The 22,887-nt window shown below is 34.6% G+C and overlaps 1 protein-coding gene across 7 annotated transcripts in view; it reads right to left on the bottom strand.

The window, feature by feature from the left end:
* CDH12 (cadherin 12) overlaps positions 1-22,887 on the bottom strand; it is a 636,634-nt gene that overhangs the window by 149,425 nt on the left and 464,322 nt on the right. For all 7 annotated transcript variants that reach the window (XM_077181927.1, XM_077181904.1, XM_077181897.1 and 4 more), the window contains one exon: positions 6,466-6,881. In XM_077181927.1, the coding sequence (XP_077038042.1) occupies positions 6,466-6,696 (231 nt within the window). In that variant the 5' untranslated portion in view covers positions 6,697-6,881. The remainder of the gene's footprint in view (positions 1-6,465; positions 6,882-22,887) is intronic.

Below are 22,887 nucleotides of genomic sequence, written 5' to 3'. Positions count from 1 at the left end.
CTTTTGTAGCACATTTGAGGTATTATAGTATCTCATTTTTTTAAACATGTCGTATGTCACAGTAATAATAAATTTTATTCAATTTCTGAACCTTCTTGTTATTTTGGTTTTCACATAATTATCCAGATACAGGAATGGCTCCAGGTATTTAATACTTTCTCACATTTTGCTGTCTGGCAAATGCTATTTAATTTATTACTTGGCATTCTGATGATTTTCCAGAAAGAAGGTCTCATGATCCCAGCTGAGTTTTAATTGATGGTCTAATGTTTCACTAATTATAAATTCAGCTTGCATTGCAATACATACACAATACATGCCCATGTCTGATCTGACTATCAACAACAATATTTCTACCCGGTGAATCAGAAATTCTCAGCCAAACTCCGTATTTAGATTTAAAAATAGAATAAAATCTTCAAATTTTCTTGGATTAAAGGAGGAGACAATGTTTGATTTGTCTGTTCTCCTCAAGTCCTTTGAAGAATTTCTAAATATTTTAAAGTATCTTTTCCCATATTTCCCTGTTTAAATAAACTTCCTGCCCAGATGAAGCCATTTATACAGAAGCATTCCAAATAAAACTACAATATGTGTAAGATTCTTCTTTAGCAGTTTATTTTCTCCAAGCTCATTTGTATTTCTCCATCTGTGTTGGCAACACAAATTTCAGACATGCAAGCACCATTAGCACCCTACATTCAGCTGTGTTTGGATGTCTTGTGAGACCCTGTCATTCATTCTAACAGGAACATTTCCACAGGGAATCTCTGGATCTTCTACAGTGATCACTGAATCCTTGCATAATACAGCCTGCTAAATTTTAGAGTTTGAAGTATTTCAGTCTGTGACCTCCTTAGCTGTTAGAACAATAACCTCAACCTTTTACATCCTCTAAAATGTGGGTGACAGCTCAAGAAGTTGATCCTTCCTTTTTATTTTGGTCTCGCCTTGTCCTGATCTCACTCTTTTTCCTCTCTCATGCAATCAGTAAAAACATGGTCCTTCTTTTTTTTTGCCCTACCTCCAAATACCTCAAAAAATTTCATTAATGTAAGGACTTCAGGCAAGAGACTACTACTATGCTCCTAATTTACCTGCTATGAGCTACCTAAGCAAATCAATAAACAAAGTGAAGCCACTAGATCAATAATAAACATTCTGTTGCAAGTTGTTCATCTCTGCTGCATGTCTTTGTACACCTTGTAAAAAGGTTAGCTTCCAGGAGTAAACATTAAATGCAAGTCTGACTTGCTCATGGGGGTTTCGTGTTTCCATGGTTCCATTTCCTTCTCACACTTTCATGTGCAACTGTCAAAATTACTTTGTGTCTCACATACTCTATGCAATATACAGGATGCAAAGCTTTTAAACTCATCACTTTTTTCACCAGACAGACATAAGTGGGAGAGACAAAGGTCTCAGCTCAACAGAGCAAGAAAAGAAATACAGAATTCTGATACCAGTTCTGATTCCTCTTACACCTTTTTTACCATTTAAGTTCTCCTTATCAGTTTCCTTGTCTGTAATAGATTGTGACAGTGCTTTTGCTTGAGTATGTGCACGGCATAAACTCCATAAGCCAATTTAGTAAGCCAGGTTAATGTGATCATGCCTGATTGCTCTTTAAATTACTATCTAAGGACCATTAGGGCCTAACAAGATTTCACTTTGATGTCAGCAGACAGAGGTGAGTATATGTTCGATGTACTGAACAAGCTCATTCTTATACACAGCATATCTTTCATATTAAAATCATACAGAATGAGTAACTCTGATGTCCTGTGTCATGGGAGTCAATTAATACATTACTAGCAGCACTCCCTGAAACAATTTTCATCTCCTTGATGATGGCACTGTGCAAATGTCTAATGGAAATAATACACAGCTATCTCTAATATTGTTACTTCAGTTATGGGAATGGAATCTGATAAATTACAAAAAACCATTTTGAAAACTTTAAATGAAATATTATTGTGATCATAATACTAGAAATCTTGTGGAAATACAATTTTAAAAAGATGAGTTTAATCAGGGTACATTTATGAATAGATTTAAGTGGGTTTTTTTCCTTCAAAGGGCAGTAGCTTTCAAATTCACTGCATGTATTTCTTTTCCTTAAATTTTAGTTTTTCGTTCAAGTTAACTCAGTGCTTATGAATAATGCCAGAGTGATAGCCACTGCTCTGTAAAATTGTCTGAACAGATTCAAAAAAAGCAGTGCATAATTTCCTTTCAAGACTGCCTTGTCACACATACACTCACCCAAGAGGGAAAATAACTGTAAAAAAAGAGCATGTATTCAGAAGTACATGTTGATTTAAGCCTAATGGAAGGTGGTCAACATTAATTCCATCCTATTAAAAATTATCCACTATAAAGTGCATAAATTCTATGCTCATATTTCAGATGCAGAAGATAAATTATAAGGTTTTGAAAAAGCATGCTGTTCTAGTCATAGATATAGAGCTCTGCTTCCTCCAAATCAGCACTCTTTCTGCCTTCATATATGGGCAAACCTTTGAAGATGATGAGGATTTCTCAGGACAGAGTCAGATGAAAAATACCATATTGTTACATTACCCTGTACTGCCATAGAACAGTCATGAGTATTAAATTTTTCAGCATCCTTTTCTTCACAAAAAATATCTGTAGTAGTTTGTGTGTGAGCATGCATTAATTTGACAGAGGTTTAAACAACAAACTTGTAAAACATAGGTTATTAATTGTCAGAAAAATATCTGGTAAGCTGAGGTTCTGGGATTTTTGTTGGGGTTTTTTTTGTTGTTTGGTTGGTTGGGGGCTTTTGGGGTTTTTTGGTTTTATTTTTGTTTCTTTGGTTTTTGTTTGTTTTTTTTTTTTTTTTAATTTTTGCTACACTGGAAAATAGAAATGTCCACTACACTGAAGAGGACTTTGCAATCTTTTCCTATGTACCCAGTCTGCATCCAGTACAAGCTACCATATGCCTGTCTCTGCAAACTTGAAGACAGACAGTAAAGAAATTCTCACTGAAAGCAATTGTGCAGGTGTGCAACACAAGAAAGATATGATACATTTACACACTAGGAATGCAAAGACATATAAAGGGAAAATGCCTCATGCAGCACAACCAAAACCTTTGCTAGTATTATCTTGACCATGTTGTTCTCTTGAACTTTCAGTTTATTTTGATGCCTCTGCTTGTCACTGTTGAAACACAGCAGTAAAGAAAGATTATGAACATATTTGTAGTGTTCTGGTGGGGCTGCACCACCTTCAGCTATCCTTGCATCAGGTCAATTAAAACTGCTGTCTTGTTTGTGGGTGTAAACTGTGCTGGAACTTGTTTATGCTCAAGGACTTGATCCTCTGGTGATTTCTGTCACCTGTGCTTTTGCACAAAAAAATAAGCACGAACTTTTTGTCTTCATCCGCATGTGCTGTTTTTGCCTGGCTTTCTGGAGTTTCACAGTACCAGGAAAAGAAGTAAAGCACTGCAGAGTAAATGAGCGAGCCCTATTTTATTCCCAGTACCCTGTCCGTTTTCATGGGTCATATGGTAATATCATACTTTAATTTTACTTTTTAGACTGGATCTGCTTAATGAACGTTGAGCAAAGAGGGTTATCTTCTGTTATCAATCTGATGGATTTTTATTCTTCTTCCAGATTACACAAGCAGATCCCCAAACTTTAATAAACAGGTTAAATGATTTTAATGTGTAAGCTTCGAGCACTATTTTGAAATCACCCCCTGTAAGCTAGACTAATCCCCATCAGTTTCTAAACTATATTTTGATTTGCAATCTGATTCCTTGAGATTGTAGTTTAAAAACAGACATGAAAGGAATTACATGCCCTGGCTGACAACAGAAGACATAATTTCTGTAAATCTGCATTCTCTTACAAAGGCTTGCAATATTAGCTAGTCACCCTCAACTGTTTAGTGAAACTGTCAGCTGATTTAATAGATACTTTACAATCCTATTTATAAATTACTGTGACATTATTAGTGCAGTAGCTCTATAATAAGTAATAGAAATGTTTATGCACAGGTGTCCTGACAACATGGCTAGAAGAAGATAAAACCCTTGTGATTTCAGGTCACATGAAATATCCTACACTTTATAATATACTTATTACTACTTTAAAATATGTACCAATAAAATTATAAAAACAATTAAGTTGAAAATAAATGCTATTGGAATAAACATGTAATTTTGCCGAATCATTTGATTCTGCAGATTTAGTTCTGCAATCAATCCAGAACTCAACTGCATTTAACATCTTAAAAATTTTATGTGATATTAAAAATTGCATACGGTCTAAAGATACTGATTAGTGACTGTTGGATATATTTAAGTATGCTGACAGTGGTTTGAATTCATATGAAGCTTGGCTTTTGCTATCTGGATCTAAAAGCACAATTTCTCTAAGGAACTTCTCTCTTTCAGTGTTATACCTGCATTGAGAGCTTTGTGGAAAATAAGGGGAAAACACTAACATCTCCATCTTGGTGTTGTTTATTTGTTTGTGTTCTGGTTTTTTGTAAGAGATGTGGCAAAGATGACATAAAAAGACTGGTAGGCTTTGTTGGGTTTTTTCAGATATAGTAAAGCAAATAGTTAATATAGATAATACAAGCTGACAAGTTGTGATAAACATCAAAAGAAGCAGTGTTGAAGAAAGTTATTACCTAGAATTAATTGCTCTATTCTAGAAGAGGTGTTTTGATGTAAAAAAAGGGGGTTGACTTTTTGACTTTCCTCATACTTGAAAAGTGTTGCACAATTTGTAACAGTTCAAAAAAGTCTTAAGAGGTAAAAATATTCCAGGTGAATCTTTAGTAAGTGTTAGTCTTAAAGAAAATATTCCATTAGTTCTAAAGTTGTTCATAAACTTAATGCCATTAGAGCAAAAAAGGACAAAGGAAGAAGCTGATTCATCAGTATATTGATAATAGTCAATTTTGTGCAAAATTTACATTTTTTTCACAGTTTAGAACTGACCCTAAATGACTACCAAGAAAAACTTACACAAAGGAATAAAGACTAATGAAAATATAGTGATGCATCAGTAAAATCTGTCTTTTGACTTTAAAGGCACAGCAATCGCATTGATTGTGCTACAGTACTAAATGTGATGAGAGTCCTTGTTGGCATCTTCAGCGAGGTGCCAGAACAAAGGTATGTCTTAGAGAAAGTGTAACTTGTGCTAATTGGATATCACAAATATGATTTTTTCCATTATATGGTCCCCCTTTCTTCAGACTTACTCACTGTATTAACTTTGTGATACAAACACACTGCTTTGCAAATTGCTTTGACCAATACATATTAGGGTTTAACACAAATGTCTTCATGTGCAATATCCAAGTACATTTTTGGCTGCTGTGCTAAATGATATTGTGTTTTATTTATACATCCTCAGAATAGTTTTCTGGAAGAGTAGGAGGAAAAATTAATTTTCTGTTGATTTATTTATATTTAGGGGAAAAAAAAGATTTTCCACTTGTACACTAAAAAAAAAAAAAGTTCATAATGGTATTAAAGTAAAAACTGAAACATGATGACTAATTTTTACAGTAGGTGAATTTGAAACCTTGCTGTCTAGGGAAGTGGTATTTAGGGAACCAGGAAAGAAATTCCTGACTTTTTATTTTCACTGAGTAAAGTACTTTATTTAAACTGAAAATTATACACAGCATCCAATTATACACTCTGCTAAGATTTTCTTCAGGTGTCCTTTTCAGCTTTCCTATCTGAAAATTCTATTGTTTAAATTCACCACCCCCATACCCCTCAAACTGTTTTCTGTCAATTACTTATGCCCTCTTACAGAAACAGTGGACATATAATGAGAGAGGGTATTGCAAAAATTCTCTGCAGGTATGATTGTGCATGTCTACACACAGTATAAAAGCTGTAGTGCAGGACTTTGAATTATGAAGCAATAAAACATATTAGAAATACTTGAAAACAATCTGAACACTCTGAAATAAAAGTAAACGGTTCTGAGATATAAGAAAACAAACCAAAAAGGATGCATCTTCATTAGCTGAAAATGGACTTGGAATAGCCATATCAATCACAGGAATAATTGCTCATTATGGCCTTGAGATTTAAAGTTTATATCTTATATCTTGATATCATAACAATGTTTTAAAAATCAAATGTGCTATCACAGTAGTTTCAATTAAAATTAGTTGTGAAACACAGACTTATATCAGAACTCTCTTTTTTTTTTTTGCTTTTATTATTGTTGTTTCTGTTGTATTTGTTTAATATAAAAAACAAGAATAGGGAAATAAACGTACAAAGACAGAAAGTATATAGTGACTGCAGGAAAGGCTGGATGGTAAAAGCAATGAGCAGAGGGACCTACTGCCACTAGATTTGTCCCACCAGAAACAGGTACACATTTATAATACATCATATTACCTCTCTGTATAATTTGAACTTTCAAAGAAATAGTAAAAAATTACCTTTCCCACATACTGAGGTTCAGAGCCCATGTACTCCTCCAGCACAAAAAATTGATTCCACACCCAGCCTCGTTTGACTCGCTGGGCAGATGATCTCCTCCCTGGCACTGGGACAACATTTTCTCTTGGCTGTGCTTCTAAAATCTCTTGTGCTTGTGGGTGCAGTGGTGTTAGGAGACCTCCATCGAACAGGACCCAGAGAAGCAGGGATAAGCAGTTCCTTGTGAGCATTGGCAATGGCTTCCCTACCACAAGTAATAAAAACTCCAGCACTTAATGCCGAGCACAGGAATCCAGGTTTGAGGTGTCTGTGGCCTTCACCACTTAGCTTCTGATTTTATTGCAGAAATGCTAATGCAGGCATTAATCCTTCTGATGACAAGGTATTTGCCGCAATAAATTCCATCTATAGGGACCTATAAAAGAGATTTACATGCAACATCAAATTACATAGGATTACACTGAAGCATTCATCAAAATTCTCACACCTTGTTAGTTTCTAGAGACAGAGAAAAATATTAAGAATCACAGTTTAAAAGAGATTGCTATTTTTATTGTAGCACTGAGCTGCTCTAGAACATTGTTTAGTTATTACCTCATTCTTCCTCTGCTTAGCATTTACCTTTGTGTCTGTCTGAGACAGGGCTGTAGCATTTGTTTTAGGATCTGTTATGAAACAGTTTACCATCAGTGATATCAAAAATGTTTACTCATTTCTTTTTAGCTTTACTCAAATTTTACTCAAAAATCTTTTACTCAAAAAAGATTTACAAACAAAATACTGAAGAACAGGGGATCCACTCTTTCACCCTGCTGTCCAGAGCAAGAACTTTTGCTCACTTTCTCTGCCACAAAAGCCTCTTCAAGTCTTCCCTACAGTGTACTGGTTGCCAGGTATAAAAAAAAAAAAAAATAACTGCCTGTAGGACTTAAGATAGATGCATTGTACATTTTAAAAACAAAATACAATTTATAGCACTATGGAATTCAACACTTTGTTAGGGTCATATTGTGTCATTGATTTTTAAGCATAGGTTTCTAGGAAATCAATAGAGTTCTGCTTAAAAAGCAATGACATGATATAGACCTCATAAAGAAGAATAATAAATTACTTAACCATATGTATTTTTCCTTTTCACATACAGCCAAAGGTGGTATTTCCCTTAATAATAATAATATTATTACTATTCATAACAATAAATAGCATAGAAATTCTTATTTGTTGGGTACATGCTGAAGTATTTAAATAGAAAGGATTTATAATCAGGAACCTGGAAATCTTAAAAAATTTAAAAAACACCCTAGAAGAATAACTGCACTTCCTATGCTAAATTTAGGGTGAGATTTTCTGTTCTGATTTGAAAGGCTATGTTTTAGGTCTTAGTAAAAAAGAAAGTAAAAAAACTTGGTGAAAGGTATCTACTGAGTGTTTTAATTCTACCTTCACAAAGGATAAAAGATGAAGAAAGAACTCCCATCTGCTCAGAATCCTTTAAATAAAAGTTTTTCTAAGTTATGTTCAAAACATTTCAATGTTTTTCATCTACAGCAAAAATAATCTTTTGTGCAATGAGTAAAAACTTCTTACTTGCACAATCATTTGCAGTCTATGGATTTTATTCCAGCAAAGGAACCTTAAGACATGACTCAACCACAACAGAGATCTGCATTCAATATATTTGGTATGAATTTATTTTTTACTGAACAGTTCAGATGTGGTTTTCTGCTTCTGTTTCTAATGTATTCAGTGGTATATAACATCACATTCAGACTGTGTTCATCCATAATTCTGTTCCAAGATTTCCAAACTTTTTGCCTCTCTTGATCCATGGTTGCAGAGTCCATGCCTCGTTTTTATGGCAAAATCATAATAATCATGAAACATAGCAAAAAATCAACTCAGCATATCCTTTTGAATTGCCCAGACATAGATGGGAGGTGGAAAAAATATAAAAAAAAATGGGGTGGGATAGTCTGCACTGCTTCAGAAATGCCAAAATCATGTTGTAGTCAATTTAATTGCCATACCACTTCTCTTTGCTCAGAAGACTCTGTACATTGCAGTTCTCCCAGCAGAGCTCTGCCTCCGGCCATGTCTGTCAGTCAGGGAGCTTTTAAAATGTTATACAGCACCAAAAGTAATGCAAAGAGATTGAAAGACTTCAATGAAAGGAGAGCAATTCCCCTTCGGCTGGAAGGTTAGTAACCAAGTGCAAGACTCAGAGCACTTTAACCTCTTCTCCATTGGTATCCCAGGCAGCCTCCCAGAATGCCTACTGCAGAGTCAGGAAAGAGCAATGCCAGTGCTTGCTTCATTTCCTACAGCTTCAAAAAGATGATGAATGGGAGGGTCAGGGAAAAAATGGGAGGCTAATGGATGTTGCAGTACAGGACTGTAGCACAGATGCCCTCATCAGTTGTGAAAGAGTTCAACATGAAGAATTTCTTTCAATTTTTCTTTTTTTTTCTTTTTTTTCCTTTTATTTTTAATTTAAACCTCAGCAAGGCAAATAATTGAAATTCTCATACTTTGGCACTTGAAAGAATCACTCCAGCTTGCTGTTCTGTGACATTTGTGCCATAGGAAACTGAGGCCGAAGGTTCTCCCCCAGTAGCTTCTTCTTCCCCATAATTTCATTGCTGGCTTTGCAGGAGGCCTTGTCTGATAGAATATATTTTATAGCACAATTGGAACTTGTACAGGGATTCAAAGGCTAATATATATGTCTTTTTCTTTAGTCTATGCTTATTGTTTTGCATTTTCTTTTTAAGCTATGTCAAAACCTGTCTTAGTGCTATTTTATTGTCAAATACTCACTGGTCCCTTATGTACCTCTGATCAGAAAACTACTAAAACAACTAGGAGACAAGGATTTAGAAATCTGATCAGAACAATTAACCATAAGGAAGGCACTATATTTCCTAAATTTTTCGGGTATTATTTCCAGTGATGCTCATAAAGAAATACTTATTCAGTGAGATAGTTGTGAACAGACATGTACCCTCGTTGCATCTCTTTCCTATATATTACAGAAGTACAGATGGTCAGATTTTTCTTAGATCTTGGGTTTTTTTCAATATTAGCTGTTGCTACTCATTTCTTCAAACTATCTTGTAAGGATTTAAGTACCATTATGCATGATCTAATTAACCCATAGAGATACAAAGGGATACCCTGTATTAATTTAGCCCCACATATGCTTTTATAACCTGTGGTTACGTTTATTCATTTCCCCAGTTTGATAAAGGGAAGTAAATGACCCAAAAGCAAGCATGGACAGTCTGTTAATACACAATTATTAAGAAATCTTGATCATATTTACTGTGTCCCCCAAACTGCAGGCTTAGAAACTCATGAAATGCAAATGATAAATAAAATATCACTACTAAAATTATTTATTGGGAGTAACAAAATACAGTATAAATGGTGCTCCTCCAAGAATTTTGATTCTGACCTGGACTATACTGCCATTAATCTAAAGAGCCTGAGCAAAGAAATGCTTTTGGAATACAAAACTGATGCATGCCATTGCTGCTGCAACAACCCTTTATCACTGGTACTGCAGACACAAATCACCTCACCACGCTTGGCAAAGGTTATCCCTTGTAGAGAGAATAGTCATAGATCCTTTGCAATCACTCATATGCACATAAGGCCTCATGTAGAGAAGTATCTGAAAAGAAACTTTAAATGATCTTTGATCTTGTCATGGTTTAATCCCATCCAGCAAGTCAGCCCCACCCAGCTGCTCACTCACTCATGCCCAGTGAAGAAGAGAATCAAAAAGATAAAAGTGAGGATACTCATGGGTTGAACTAAAGACAGTTTGATAGATAAAGCAAAAGCTGCAAATGCAAGGAAAGGAAATAAGTTCATTAGCTCCCTTCCCATTGGCAGGCAGATTTTCTGTCATCCTCAGGAAAGCAGAGCTCCGTAATACATAGTGGTGTCTTGGGAAGGCAAATGCCATCACTTCAAACATTCCAACTTTTCTTCTTCTTCTCCCCTGCCACCCAGCTCTATATTCTGTCCGTGATGCCATATGGTCTGTAATATTCCTTTAGTCAGCTTGGATCAGCTGTCCTGGCTGTCTCCCCTCCCAACTTCTTGTGCACACATAGCCTCTTCACTGGTGAACTGGGATGAGCTGCAGAAAAGGCTGTGACCACGTAAGCAGTGTTCAACAATAGCTAAAACATCCCCACACTATCTACACTGTTTTCAGGGAAATTCAGAACACAGCCTCATGCTTGGCTATTATGAAGAAAATTAATTCTATCCCAGCCAAAACCAGTGCAGACCTGTATATGATGTATCTGCTTGGATCAGACCACTGCTGTCACACGCAGAGAAGCAGGAAACATTAAAGCTTCATGGTGCACTCAAAACTGTCATCAGTCCAGCAAGGCTGGTAATTGAACCCCATGAATGGAGGCAAATTGCTTACTGACAAAGTATCCATTATGCACTGATGGTGGGAACATTTCTGCAGCCACCTTTACCATAAATCTATCAGCATAGAGAATGCTTTAGCTCATGTGAAATAAGAGCTAATGTAGAGCAACCATCTTCCTATGCATAAAGAGGTTTGAAAAAGCTTGGCAATGCTGTAAAATGGTTGATCATGCCAGCAGGAAAGCCAGCTAACATCTACAACTATGGATATGCTGTAATAGCTGACCATGTAATCTTGTTTCTCTGCAGTATCTTGCAATAAGAAAATAAAACAGTGGGGAAAACAAGCCCATGGTTTAGGTATCTATTACAATTAACTGCTAAAGTATTTGAGATTATATATCTTCTGGTTAAAGAATAGGTAAAAGGATATGGTAAATCTTTCTCTGAGTTTGGACAAATCAGTTAGGTGGATATCCTCAAAGTTATTTAATTAAACAAATCCCATTAGATTAAACTCTAAATTACAATATTTCTTTGTGAGTTTGACTTTCCTGAGCTTCACAACCTATCTAGATACTTTGTAAGTGAAAGTAATTCTTCCTTTTTCCACCTGGTCTTTTTAGTTAGTGTGGGAACTACTTGGTAATATCAAAAAAAGGGGTTAGGAGGGAGATTACAAGTAAACAGATTACAAACCTCAAACTAGAAAAGACTTTAATTCTCAATCTGCACATCCTAAAAGCCAGAAAATTTTTAACAGATTAAGCAGGTCCCACCTCTGCAGCTACTATAACAACTTGGCAAGAATAACATCTTGAATCCATGCCAGGTAACTGTCATGGGGAAAAAATAATATCAGTGTTTCTACCTGCTGGAGTCTTAACATCATCCAAACCATTTATTCCTTTACCTCCCTTTGTGTGAAATTCAATAAACTGTATAAACTGTCCTAGTTTAACATCTGTCAGTAACCAAGCACCACACAGCTGCTCACTCACTCCCTCAGCCAGGAGGATGGGGGCAAGAGACTGGAAGAATAAAAGTGGGAAAACTTTTGGGTTCAGATAAGAACAGCTTAATAACTGAAATATAATAAAATATTATTACTATTAACAATAATATTAATCATATTGCTATGAAAAGTAAAATAACTGAGTGAGAGAAATAAACCCAAATAAATATAAATTAAAATAATTGGGCACCACCAGTGAATCGATGCCCAACCAGTTCCCAAGCAGCAGCTCCAAAACGTCCCCCTAATTTATTGCTGTGCATGACTCCATATGTTATGGAACATTTCTTTGGTCCTTTGGGATCAGCTGTCCTGTCCTTTGGGATCAGCTGTGTCCCCTCCCAGATTCTTGTGCATCCCCACATGTGTGCTGGTGGGTTGGTGTGAGAAACAGAAAAGGCCTTTACTCTGTGTGAGCAGAGATCAGTGATCAATAAAATATCCCTGTGTTATCAATGCTGTTTCCAGAACAAATCCAAAACCACTGCCCCATACCAGCAACTGGGAAGAGAATTAACTCTGTCCCAGCTGAAAACAGGACAGAAGCCTAGGCTGGCTCTCTGGCTGTTTAGACTGAATCCTCACAAGGCTGAAAATCTGAATCTCAGTCCCATTACTTCAGAGGTTATTTATATGAAGTTGCTGATTGAGAGAGGGAACAGAAACCAAAATCACCTAAGCTATTCCCAAATATTCTGTAGATAAGTGATAAGAGCATTCTGATTTAATGTGAGAAATATATGCAGAAAATACACATATGGAATCTAAATCTTGGTATTTCTGGAAGATGTATGTCATCATATGGACAAGAACTATACTCTGTAGACTACTACACAACAAACAGATGGAAGCATTTCCCCTCCAATAAAGTGATTTTAGCTTGCTTTTGTTAAATTCTATTACAAAAGTCCCAACATCCTACTATTTAATGTCTAATATTTTGCTTATTATAAACTTACAAATAATTCAACTTGGCAAGAATAATATCAGTTTGGTTAAGGCTATGATTTTTGGATTTGACTGCCAAAGCCACTTCCTCTCCCTATTCGATTGTCCTGTGCAGAGATGTATTTTGTATACTAGTTAAGAGATCAATTCTGATGATAGTTGTGCCTACAGAGTAACATCATCTATGAATCTGGACTACTCTATTGAGTTCTAACTGGCAGAAAACCAAAGTGAGATGAGAATGATGTCCTCCACCTTTGAGTGTGATTGTCCTTGTAAGCACATTCACGGGAAGGTTGCCACAAAGATATATTACAACACAAAAAATGTGTGATATATTCTATCAATACCCAGTAAACACATTTATAAAATGTCTAACATTGGAGAGGAGTCTAATTATGTCTGGCATTTCTAAGCCTTACAATAATAAAATTATTATAGCTTCACAGATATGCTTTAATAATTGGCTTTCTAGTATATTAAAAAGTGATGACTTTAGGGAGTTTGGTAACATAACAAAATCAAATGCTACATACTTCCAAAAACAGTGTAGCTTTACAATGCTGAGGCTTATAGAAAACCTAATGAAGAAACACAATGTAAAAACATTCTGAGTGCAAGATTATTAACAGGTTCCGCATGACACTATTTATACATATTGTGTCAGTTTTGTCATCATTAGTAATACTTACAGGACATCATTTATGACTGAGACATCATCCTCTACCAGGGAAATTATCACTTCTAATTCACTAACATGCATAAGAATATGAGGGAAATAATTGTTAAAATAAAAAAAAAAAAAAAGCACTGGAACTTTCATTATAAAATCTAAATTCATCAGTAAATGCACAAGTCTCCATAGCTCATTGAACTCTTGAAAGTTAACTCAGGTAAAATGAAATTTCACTTTCACTCCAGGTTAATAATGTATATTTTGCTGAGATTCAAATTCAGGCCAGTACTACTCTGTAAATGTATAATGCAACTCTACAATTTAGTCGTCAGCTAAAAGAAAGAAACAAACTGTTTCCAAAAAGAACAAAGTTTCCTTTACAAATATCGTCAGATGATGAAACAATGTCATCAATTTTATTTTTATTCTGTCTTGTGGCATGTTTGACTCAGAAAAGTCCTGTAGTCAATCTATACCTACTTTGTCAATGATCTAGAATCTTTATTTTTGATAAACTACAAACATTTTCATTTCTGCTAGGAATCTGTCAATGTCAATGCTAAAGCATGGACAATCAGGAAACAATCCTTCATTCTGCTGTCATTCTACACTTTTTGAATAAATACATGAGATGGGGGAAAGGAGGGAAAGGGAAATAAAACATTTCAACACATTAACAATATATATAAAGCAATAATTGACAAACCTGAGGCTGCAGCTCAAATATATTTATAATTTTGTATGTAACATGAGCTATTGAAATGCATGAGAGCATATTTTAATGTACTCTTTAACATTATTTTCTTAATCCTTGGGATATTTCTGTTTTTCTGAACCTGTCAAAAATTCTATCAGATTGCAAACATACTTTAGTTAAGATCTCATTATAAAAGATTTTCTGCTATTGGTCAGAACCTGATTATAAGAAGTTTGAAACTATTTATTATAGTTTCTGGTGTCAGAAAGACTAAAAAAATATATTAAATTATAAAACTAACTCAAAGATAGAAACTTTCAAGTGAGATCGTGCAGGCATTGCTCATGTATTGTGTATATGGTGGTGCAATTCTTGCTTAATATCAACTTGGTGTATAACCTTAGACATTTAAAATTGAAAATATGGGTCTCCTCTTGCCCATTATTGCAACTTCTATAAAGTATATTTAAATGTTCTTGTCTCCATCAACATAAAATTAAAAGGTGTTTAATTCCCAATATTCCTTCCTGTTGTAGATTATGGAAATCCATAGTCCAACTTTCAGACTTTCAGTCTTCTGAAAGGTTAATAGAATTGTTCTAGCAGCACTGAATTATACAATTTCAGTGGACGATACCATCCTCAGGAAAACATGACAGACAGCAGTTGTGCCCAACAGGTCTCTAGCCATTAATCTTGTGAATTTTAACAGGTAGTCCCAGAGACAACAGGAGTGAGAGATAACCCATCAATTTTCTGAACTGTGAGAATATCACAGGAGTCACCCACCTTATTCTGGGCTTTCTCCAATGCTCAATAAAAAATAAATCCTATGCTTGGTAATTTTATCTCTTTTCACAACTCATTTTGTCTTGTTTTCACCCTAGCTATATTTACTGGTAAGACTATGTCTCTTTTCTAATCATCGCTTTACTAAAAAAAAAAAAAAACCAAAACCAAAACCTTCATGGATTTTAAAATATCAGAAATAGTAATTCTAGGGCTTCTATTTTGATTCTTTAGAAGTTTTCTTTGTTTTGCCCAGCATTACTGCATAGGAATATAAAGTCATTACAGCAACTAAGGCAGGCTCTAGTTAGATGGGCAACAGCTACTCTAACTAGAGAGTACAGCTATCTACAAATAACTTCAGCCAAAGTAATCCTCATTTGAATCTTATTTTTCAAAACTGGATCTGCTTCATGAAGACTCACCAAGTATCAAAGCTGTGTGTGAATAGCTGTCTCTCATCAAGAAACCTTTCACTCAAGTAAAACCCTCTACTTGCCCGTCAATGTGGAAGTGCTCCCAAACTAAGTCAGTGATTAAACTCAGAGATGCTAACTAAAAGCAGCCAGGAGACATTTTGTGTACAATTTCTAAAAGAAAATTAGATAATATTTGTGCCTCACTTTCATCTGTATAAATCCTCGTGTCTCTTGTGTACGATTGCTCATTTCCCAAATTCAAGAGTAATGAAATGAGTAATTTTGTAACAGGTGCCTGCTGTGAATTTCAGCAATTATGGCCAAGCACAGACAATAGATGAGGTGGTGCACAAGGAAATAAAGTGACACTCACTACTGCACCTCTGTCTGTCTTGTCTAGAGAAATAAATGTAAATCTTATTAATGAAAATAATTTTCCTTTTAGATTCTTTCCCGCCTTTCTAAATTTCAAATTAAAAGGACAAGAAAATAATGTATTAGAAAAGAAACATGTCTTGTCATCTGTGTAGCACTTGCACTCAACAACATAAATTATTGGTACTTTTTTTTCCCATTTGCTACGCATGTGGATCTTTATTAACTGGTGTGAATATATTTTCATAGTGTCGTTCACAAATGTATCTGCTATAACTTAATAAATTAAAGGCAAATATTATTTTCTGTCTGTTTCATTGTTCATATATACATACATGCCCAATCCCACAGATTCACAGAAAATACAGGAAATAGACAAATTTAAATACGAAATGCAAAATCTCATCAATTCTTGTAAGCTTACAATTTCAAAAGCACTTTTTTTTTAAAAATAAAATGTCCATGAAGAATCATAAGCAATTTTCAGTTAGCACTGATTTAACTTAGAATAGAAACCATTTCATCTTACTATGTTTCATCCTTAACATCCTGCTTTGAATTACTTCAGTAATTAAATGAGTATTAATTAAAACAAAGCACATATTTTCATAAACTATTACAGCCAACATCCTCATTCTTTAGAAAAGGCAGTGGTTACTTTTTCTTTTTTTTTGCAACTTAAGCAAGGTCTTTTCCTTTCTTTTGGTCTGAGCTCTTTCCATGCTACAGTAAAAATGCAACTGTATAGTGGCTAGGTGGTTTATGATTTATGTAACTTACCTCAAGACATGTAATGAGCAGCTTATTTATTGCATATATTGCATATTTTATTTTTTTATAATAAACATAAATTTGTCTAGTTATTTCAGTCTGCAAAACTGTGGTTTAGATAGGAAATCGATAATGTCTTTTTAAGGTTAAGCTCAGTGAAATGAAGTGCTGAAATAGTCCTGATGAAATTGCACCTCAGCTGAACCCAGAAAGAACAGCATTATGGCAAGAGGATAATGTCATACTTGCAGTATTATAGATTGCAGCCAATCAATCAGACATATTGTAATCTCTAAGGTCACTGTCCTGTTGTACTAAAAAAATGCCTTCAGCTCTCAAGGTAGAAAGATTGACACATTTAGTCTGGAGTAACCTAAATCAAATATTTCCCTAAGACTAGTGAATTAACCTTACTAGAGGACACAGCCCAGAGATGCATGTTTTGTCCTGGTATAAATGGAGTACTGGGCCAAAGACTAAGCTGCAAAGAAGGCTTAGGAAGGCTTTTCCACCAAGGAATTTTGTGGGGAAAAAAAGGTGTTTCCCTCCATGCAACCTCTGATCTGTGGTCAAGTGTGACCCACTGTGTAGCTTCTCTAACTGCAGAATCACAGAAACACAGAAAGGTTGAGATTGAATGAGACTTCTGGAGTTCATCTGGTCCAAATCCCCAGCTCAGTCAGGGTCAACTACAAGAAGCAGCTGTAGCTACATAGGCAAAACAAGTTTTTCTACAGATGGAGACTACACAACCCCACTGGGTGACCTGTTTCAGTGGCCTGGCCATTCTTTAAGTTTTTGATCTACCTCACTGTCCACTTAACTCCACCAGTTTCTCTGTGAGATTGTTTTGCAGCCAATGTGAAAAGCTGTTTTAAAGACTACATTCACTACACTCCCCTCACCCCCCAAGCCAATTGCCTCATTTTAGAAAGCTAGCAGGTTGGTTAAGCGTGATTTCTCCTTTGTAAATCCATACTGGCTTCTCTCTGCTGTCTTCTTGTCCTTCATGTATTTGGAAATGGTTTCTAGGCATTAAAGGGCTTTATTATTTTCCTGAGGACCTAGGTGAAGTTAATGCCTTAGGATTTGTGTATGTCCTGATTGCTTAAGTGCTCCAAACCTGGTCCTCCATCACTGAGAGTAAATCTTCTTTGGTCTATACCTTAACAGCAGGTACTTCCTGTTTTCTTGGAATTTCAAAGCCTCAACCACAAGCACGATGAACAGGTCTCTTCATGAAGATAGCTTTTGTTGTTTACACTAAGACAGTAAGTGAGCCAAAATAAGCCCTATTATTTTTCAAACCTTCTTCATTTCCCTCTAGGAAAGGAGCCTTTGAAAGTCCCAAGGACTTTTAGAGAAGATTGTTGCTAATTTTTCAATTAAATTCCCAATTTCTTCCTTATAAATGAATGAGTCTCTTATTATTTTTATTAGTTACTACATTTGTTAACATGGAAACCCAAAATACAGGTCTATATTATGTGTTCCTAAAGAAAGTATTCTGATTTTTCAGAAACAGTGTGGAATTTAAATGCCTGTTGAAACCCTTAAAATCCTTTCAAGAAACAAGTTACACTCTGTACTCTAAAGAATTGCAAGCAAATAGCAATACAAATGCAAATACTCAACTCATATTAAATACACTAAATAAAAGTTATTTGAAGGACAACTTTTTAATGTAATGGACAAAAAGAGGAGCTCACCTATGACATCTAAAATATTTATACTGATTTTTTTTTTTTGCGTGAAGATCTAAATTTTATTGGTAAGGGGGTCATACTTTACCAGAAACATAATTAACAAAATTTTTGGCTTTTTAATGAAAAAAATCTTGTTCAGTGACAGAACTTTTACCTGGAAAATTTTCATATATAAGTAGAGACAACTCAGTTTGCACAGAGAGCTTTAAAAAATACATCTGTAAATTAATTTCTTTCTATCTCTAACACTTTACAAATTTACTCTTTTTCCTATATTTCTTTAACAGAAATAGTAAAAAAAATTCTCATCATATTATGACAGATCATTCAGATATATAAAGAGAATAATTAATTCACCATAAGATCAAGTATTTGCTTTGCAGAGTTTTATAAGATATTAAAAGCAATTGATGATATAAAAGACAGTAAAATCTTATTGGTTATGCAAATTCCAACTGAAATGCTTTTATAACTTTACCTCACTTTAGGTAAAACTCTCTCTGATGTTAGAGCTTTTGAAATTCCTGGGAGAGTTTTATTCCCAGGAAGAGTCTTATTTTCCATTTCAAAAAGAACAAAACCAATTCTTTGGTTTTACCCCTTTCAATACACATACATATTTTTATATGGTTTGTGGCAATAAAGAGCATTTAAACCCAAACACTGCAACTTGGAAATGGAATAAAGTTATACTTTGTAGATTATATCGACCACTATTGGCTTTACTACTTGTTTTTTTCAGACAAAGCATAATGCAACAAACTCCTGTGACTGAGAATTTTCCATTGATTCACCACTTGCAACTCTTCTCTTTCTCATGATCTGCTAAACCACCAGATGTATTTCCACCTATTTACCTGCCAGTTCAGACCCAGAGACAGAATTTCAGGTGAGGAACACAGGAAGAGAGAAACTAGACAGGAGCCCATCAGACACACCTCTCATCTGATGTGTGTGAAATAGGATCTCTTTTGAGCAGTTCAAAACCTGGACTGGCACTAAGATCACAAACTTGAGATCCCTAACTATGTTTTGATATTGCTGAAGAAGGGGGCTATCCTTCTACTTTTGTTTGAGTAAATATCATGAGGTTTCTACAGAATTTATTTGCATAATAAAGGAAGGTGCAGAAACAAATCTAATGTCCCCAAAGGAAACAAAAAGGAATAACAAGGTTCCAAGATTCAGGTTTGTCATTAGCACAGAATGAGCTACTAATTCTCTAGGATACATAACCCCCAAAACCATAAAGTACTCTGCCTTCTGAGGGCTCTTCCTAGCTCACAAAAAAAGGCTGTAATTCTCTGTTACCTGTGTTAGCCATCATTATGGTATTCAAGCATCACTAATTATAATTAAATATTTAACTAGTTAGCATCTGCAGCAATAGTCGGCATCCTGGCTGGGCAGCAGCACACAATCAGAGCAGAAAGAATTGTTGTGATTATTTCTTAATAAGGTAGCTGAAATGGCTCTCAGCTAATCAATGAAAAAGACTGACTTACTCAGCCCTTTTTCAGAAACAAGCTGAATAGTAGTTATGCAAATTACAGTTTTCAGACAGGTTACAGGGACTTTAATATTTTACTATTAGTGAGAAATATTTACACTATAGTTATGTAAGAAAACCTGCAGATGAGGTGCAGGGAATTTCTAATTTCCCCCTACATCGACAGATGAGTGTCAGCAACTGTGCAACATCCCAGTTGTCATACTGGCTCAAGTTGCAAAAATAAAGAACAAAATATTGCAGCAGCATTCCAGCATGTCAACACATCAATCAAGTCACCTCTTTATTGCTCACTAATTAATCACCCTCCCTATCTCACTCTCTTTGCTGTTGTTTTTTCTCTTCACCAATTTTTGAAACAGTATTTAGAAGAGAGCAAAGGGAAGAGAGAGGAGATGAGACTTTGTCATTAAAATGCAACAGCATGTTAAAACAAGACATTGAGTTTGTAGTTAGAAACATGAATTAAAGAGATCTGCTTCAGAGGTCATGTTTGCTGAGTACTTTGAAAATTAGGGCAAGCTTTGGATACATATTAGCATAGGGCACCATATATCCTTTCATGATCAGCTTGTACCGGAAGTTGGATTACATGCCATGTTAAAACACAGAATTTGTTTCCTTATGTGAGTAATGGAAAAAATTACAGCATCCTCGATGATTTAGTTCACGTTTCCTGTTTGATGTGATCTCTGAAAGAGAGAGACCAAACTGTTACCAATCTGATTTTGAAGAGCACTAGTTTTTTCAAGAATTTGCAGAAAATCTAAGACTTTAATTGTCTTTCAGAGTTGATGTGCCTTTCCGCTTGTGAAAGGCAACAAAGTTTCATCTCCCACACATCCATTTTGTTTTACAAAGATTGAGCATTTAACCACTTAAAAAAAAATAAATAAAAGAAGAAGTAAATTTTCATCAGAGCAAAGAAAAACCAACTATTGGAATGTCTCTTATTGATTTTTTTTTCTCTTCTCCTAGGAAATAAAGGTAAAACTCTCAGGTCTCTAACTTTCTTCAACTAATTTAAAAAATAATATAATTTTCAGCCGTTCTTATGATACCAAAACAAAGCTTTCATGACAACTACACTTGCTTTGGTCTGCAGGCCAAAAAATCAGGACAGCAAATAGCCCTTTTTTTTTAATTCTGTGCATGTATTCTATGTGTATACATGCATAAATAGTAAGACACACAGAGACATGCTTATACATACCTCGGAAAAATGAAATGCCTAAGAGTGGTAAATTCTCAGAAAAACACCAAATATATTTTCTACTGTATAACATGAATTAATCTTTCAATACAACACAAAAAAATCCTTTCCCTGCCTAGTTTTTCTAAATAAAAAGCATTCCTGAAGGACACTGCCACTAATATGACTTCCTCAAATGTTTTTAAGGGGCAGTTTCCCTTCCCATACTGTATGGGCTCCAAGAAAGTTGCTGTTTGCCAGTAAAAAAAGAAACAAAGTAGACACTTGAAATATCTTCCATGTTCTACAAAGGGCAGTGGTCCAGTGCTTAGAAGTGAAAAAAAAAAGAAAATTAAATATATTCTTCTGCTGAAAAAAAAATCCCAAATATAATGCATTATCCTAAAGAGTATAATCTCCCTGCAGAAAATTCAAATGCATTTTCTAATTTTGACTGTGTACCAGTGACAGTTATTTTTCAAATTGAAAGCACTTACTGCAGCACTTTTACATTCCATACTTTATTTTTAAATTTTTTCTTGTCAAAACTGGAACTATAGATTTAAATTTGAAAAAAGAAATAAAATGAATCCTATTTGTGTCCTAAAACCTTCTTGAGGTTACAAAGGGCAATGGAGGAGAAATAACATGATGAAAATGTAAGACTAAATGGATAAATTGCAAACCCAAGAGATGCTAGAGTACATTTTGCTTTCTTTCAAAGTAAGGAGTTAATAAGAGAAATAGTCCTTGTTTACTAAATTCTTACTGCAGCACTCAAAAAGTACAGCACAACTAAGAAGGCCAGAAAACTTTCAGGCTGTGAAAAATAGAATTGGACACTTACTGAGACTTTAAGAAGATGAGAAATTGCAAAAGAAAACATGACAGAAGCTGAAAAGACAAGTAACCATTTTAAATGTCTAATCTTTTCATACACCCTTCTGTGACATTTTTTCTGCTTTAGTTTTCCTTTTTAGATTATAGGAAACAGACAAAAAAAAGAGGTATGCACAGACTCAAAATATAATGGAATTAGATTTAGATTATGATTATATGAAGTAGGAAACTTTGCAAGATGGGAAGCTCTTTCTTTTTTAAACTTTTAAGATCTGAATTGTCTTTCCATTGTTTAATAAATGGTGAATATGACTGATAACTTATGTGAAAAACTTGTATCAGAAATGCTATAGTTGGCTAGACTAAGTCAAATCAGGTGAAACTAAAGAAAAATTATTTTAGAAATGAGGAAGTATATTTGAAAACTCCTTTTCATTTCAGACTTTTTCAAAGTATTTTCAGACATAAAATATCACTTAGAATCGGAAAAAAATGAAATTAAAATATTCAATAATGAACAAAGTCTATTGACCTCAAAATTAAAAAATATTAAAAATAAAATTTCATTTAATTTCATATGGTATTTTGAAATGTCATCTCTTTGTAAATTGCACTTTATTTGTAATTAAAGAAAAAAAATTGAAACACAGATTCCTTCCCTTTGGAATGATTAGGTTTTTAGATCAATCCTAATTTAAAATCAAGAACAATTGTAAAACAAAGTTTGTTCAAAAAAGGTTTCCTAAACAGAAAAGGAAAAAAAAAAAGAAAGCCTGCTTTCCATTCAATAAAGCATTCTAAGGTAAGGCTTCTCATAAAAACAGCATGTTGTAGTGTTGTATAGCAATTGTTTTCCATTGCCCTTTAATAAAAGAAGCTCTGCAAATCTTTTTGAACAAAAAACAGCAACTAAAAAAAAAAAAAAGGAAATAAACCTAAGTACAGCAATAGCCCTGCATCCTGAAACCACTGCTGTCATAAATTAAATGGAATACATTCCAATTGGAGATATCAGTTATTAGAGGTACAAACAGAAGAGAAAAAGAGAAGATTAAAAGATGCCATCCTGTAAAGCAGACACAGGAAAC

Source organism: Agelaius phoeniceus, chromosome 1 (assembly GCF_051311805.1).
Source record: "Agelaius phoeniceus isolate bAgePho1 chromosome 1, bAgePho1.hap1, whole genome shotgun sequence".
In the NCBI taxonomy this organism is placed as follows: domain Eukaryota; kingdom Metazoa; phylum Chordata; class Aves; order Passeriformes; family Icteridae; genus Agelaius; species Agelaius phoeniceus.
This window is presented reverse-complemented; position numbering and strand designations above follow the sequence as displayed.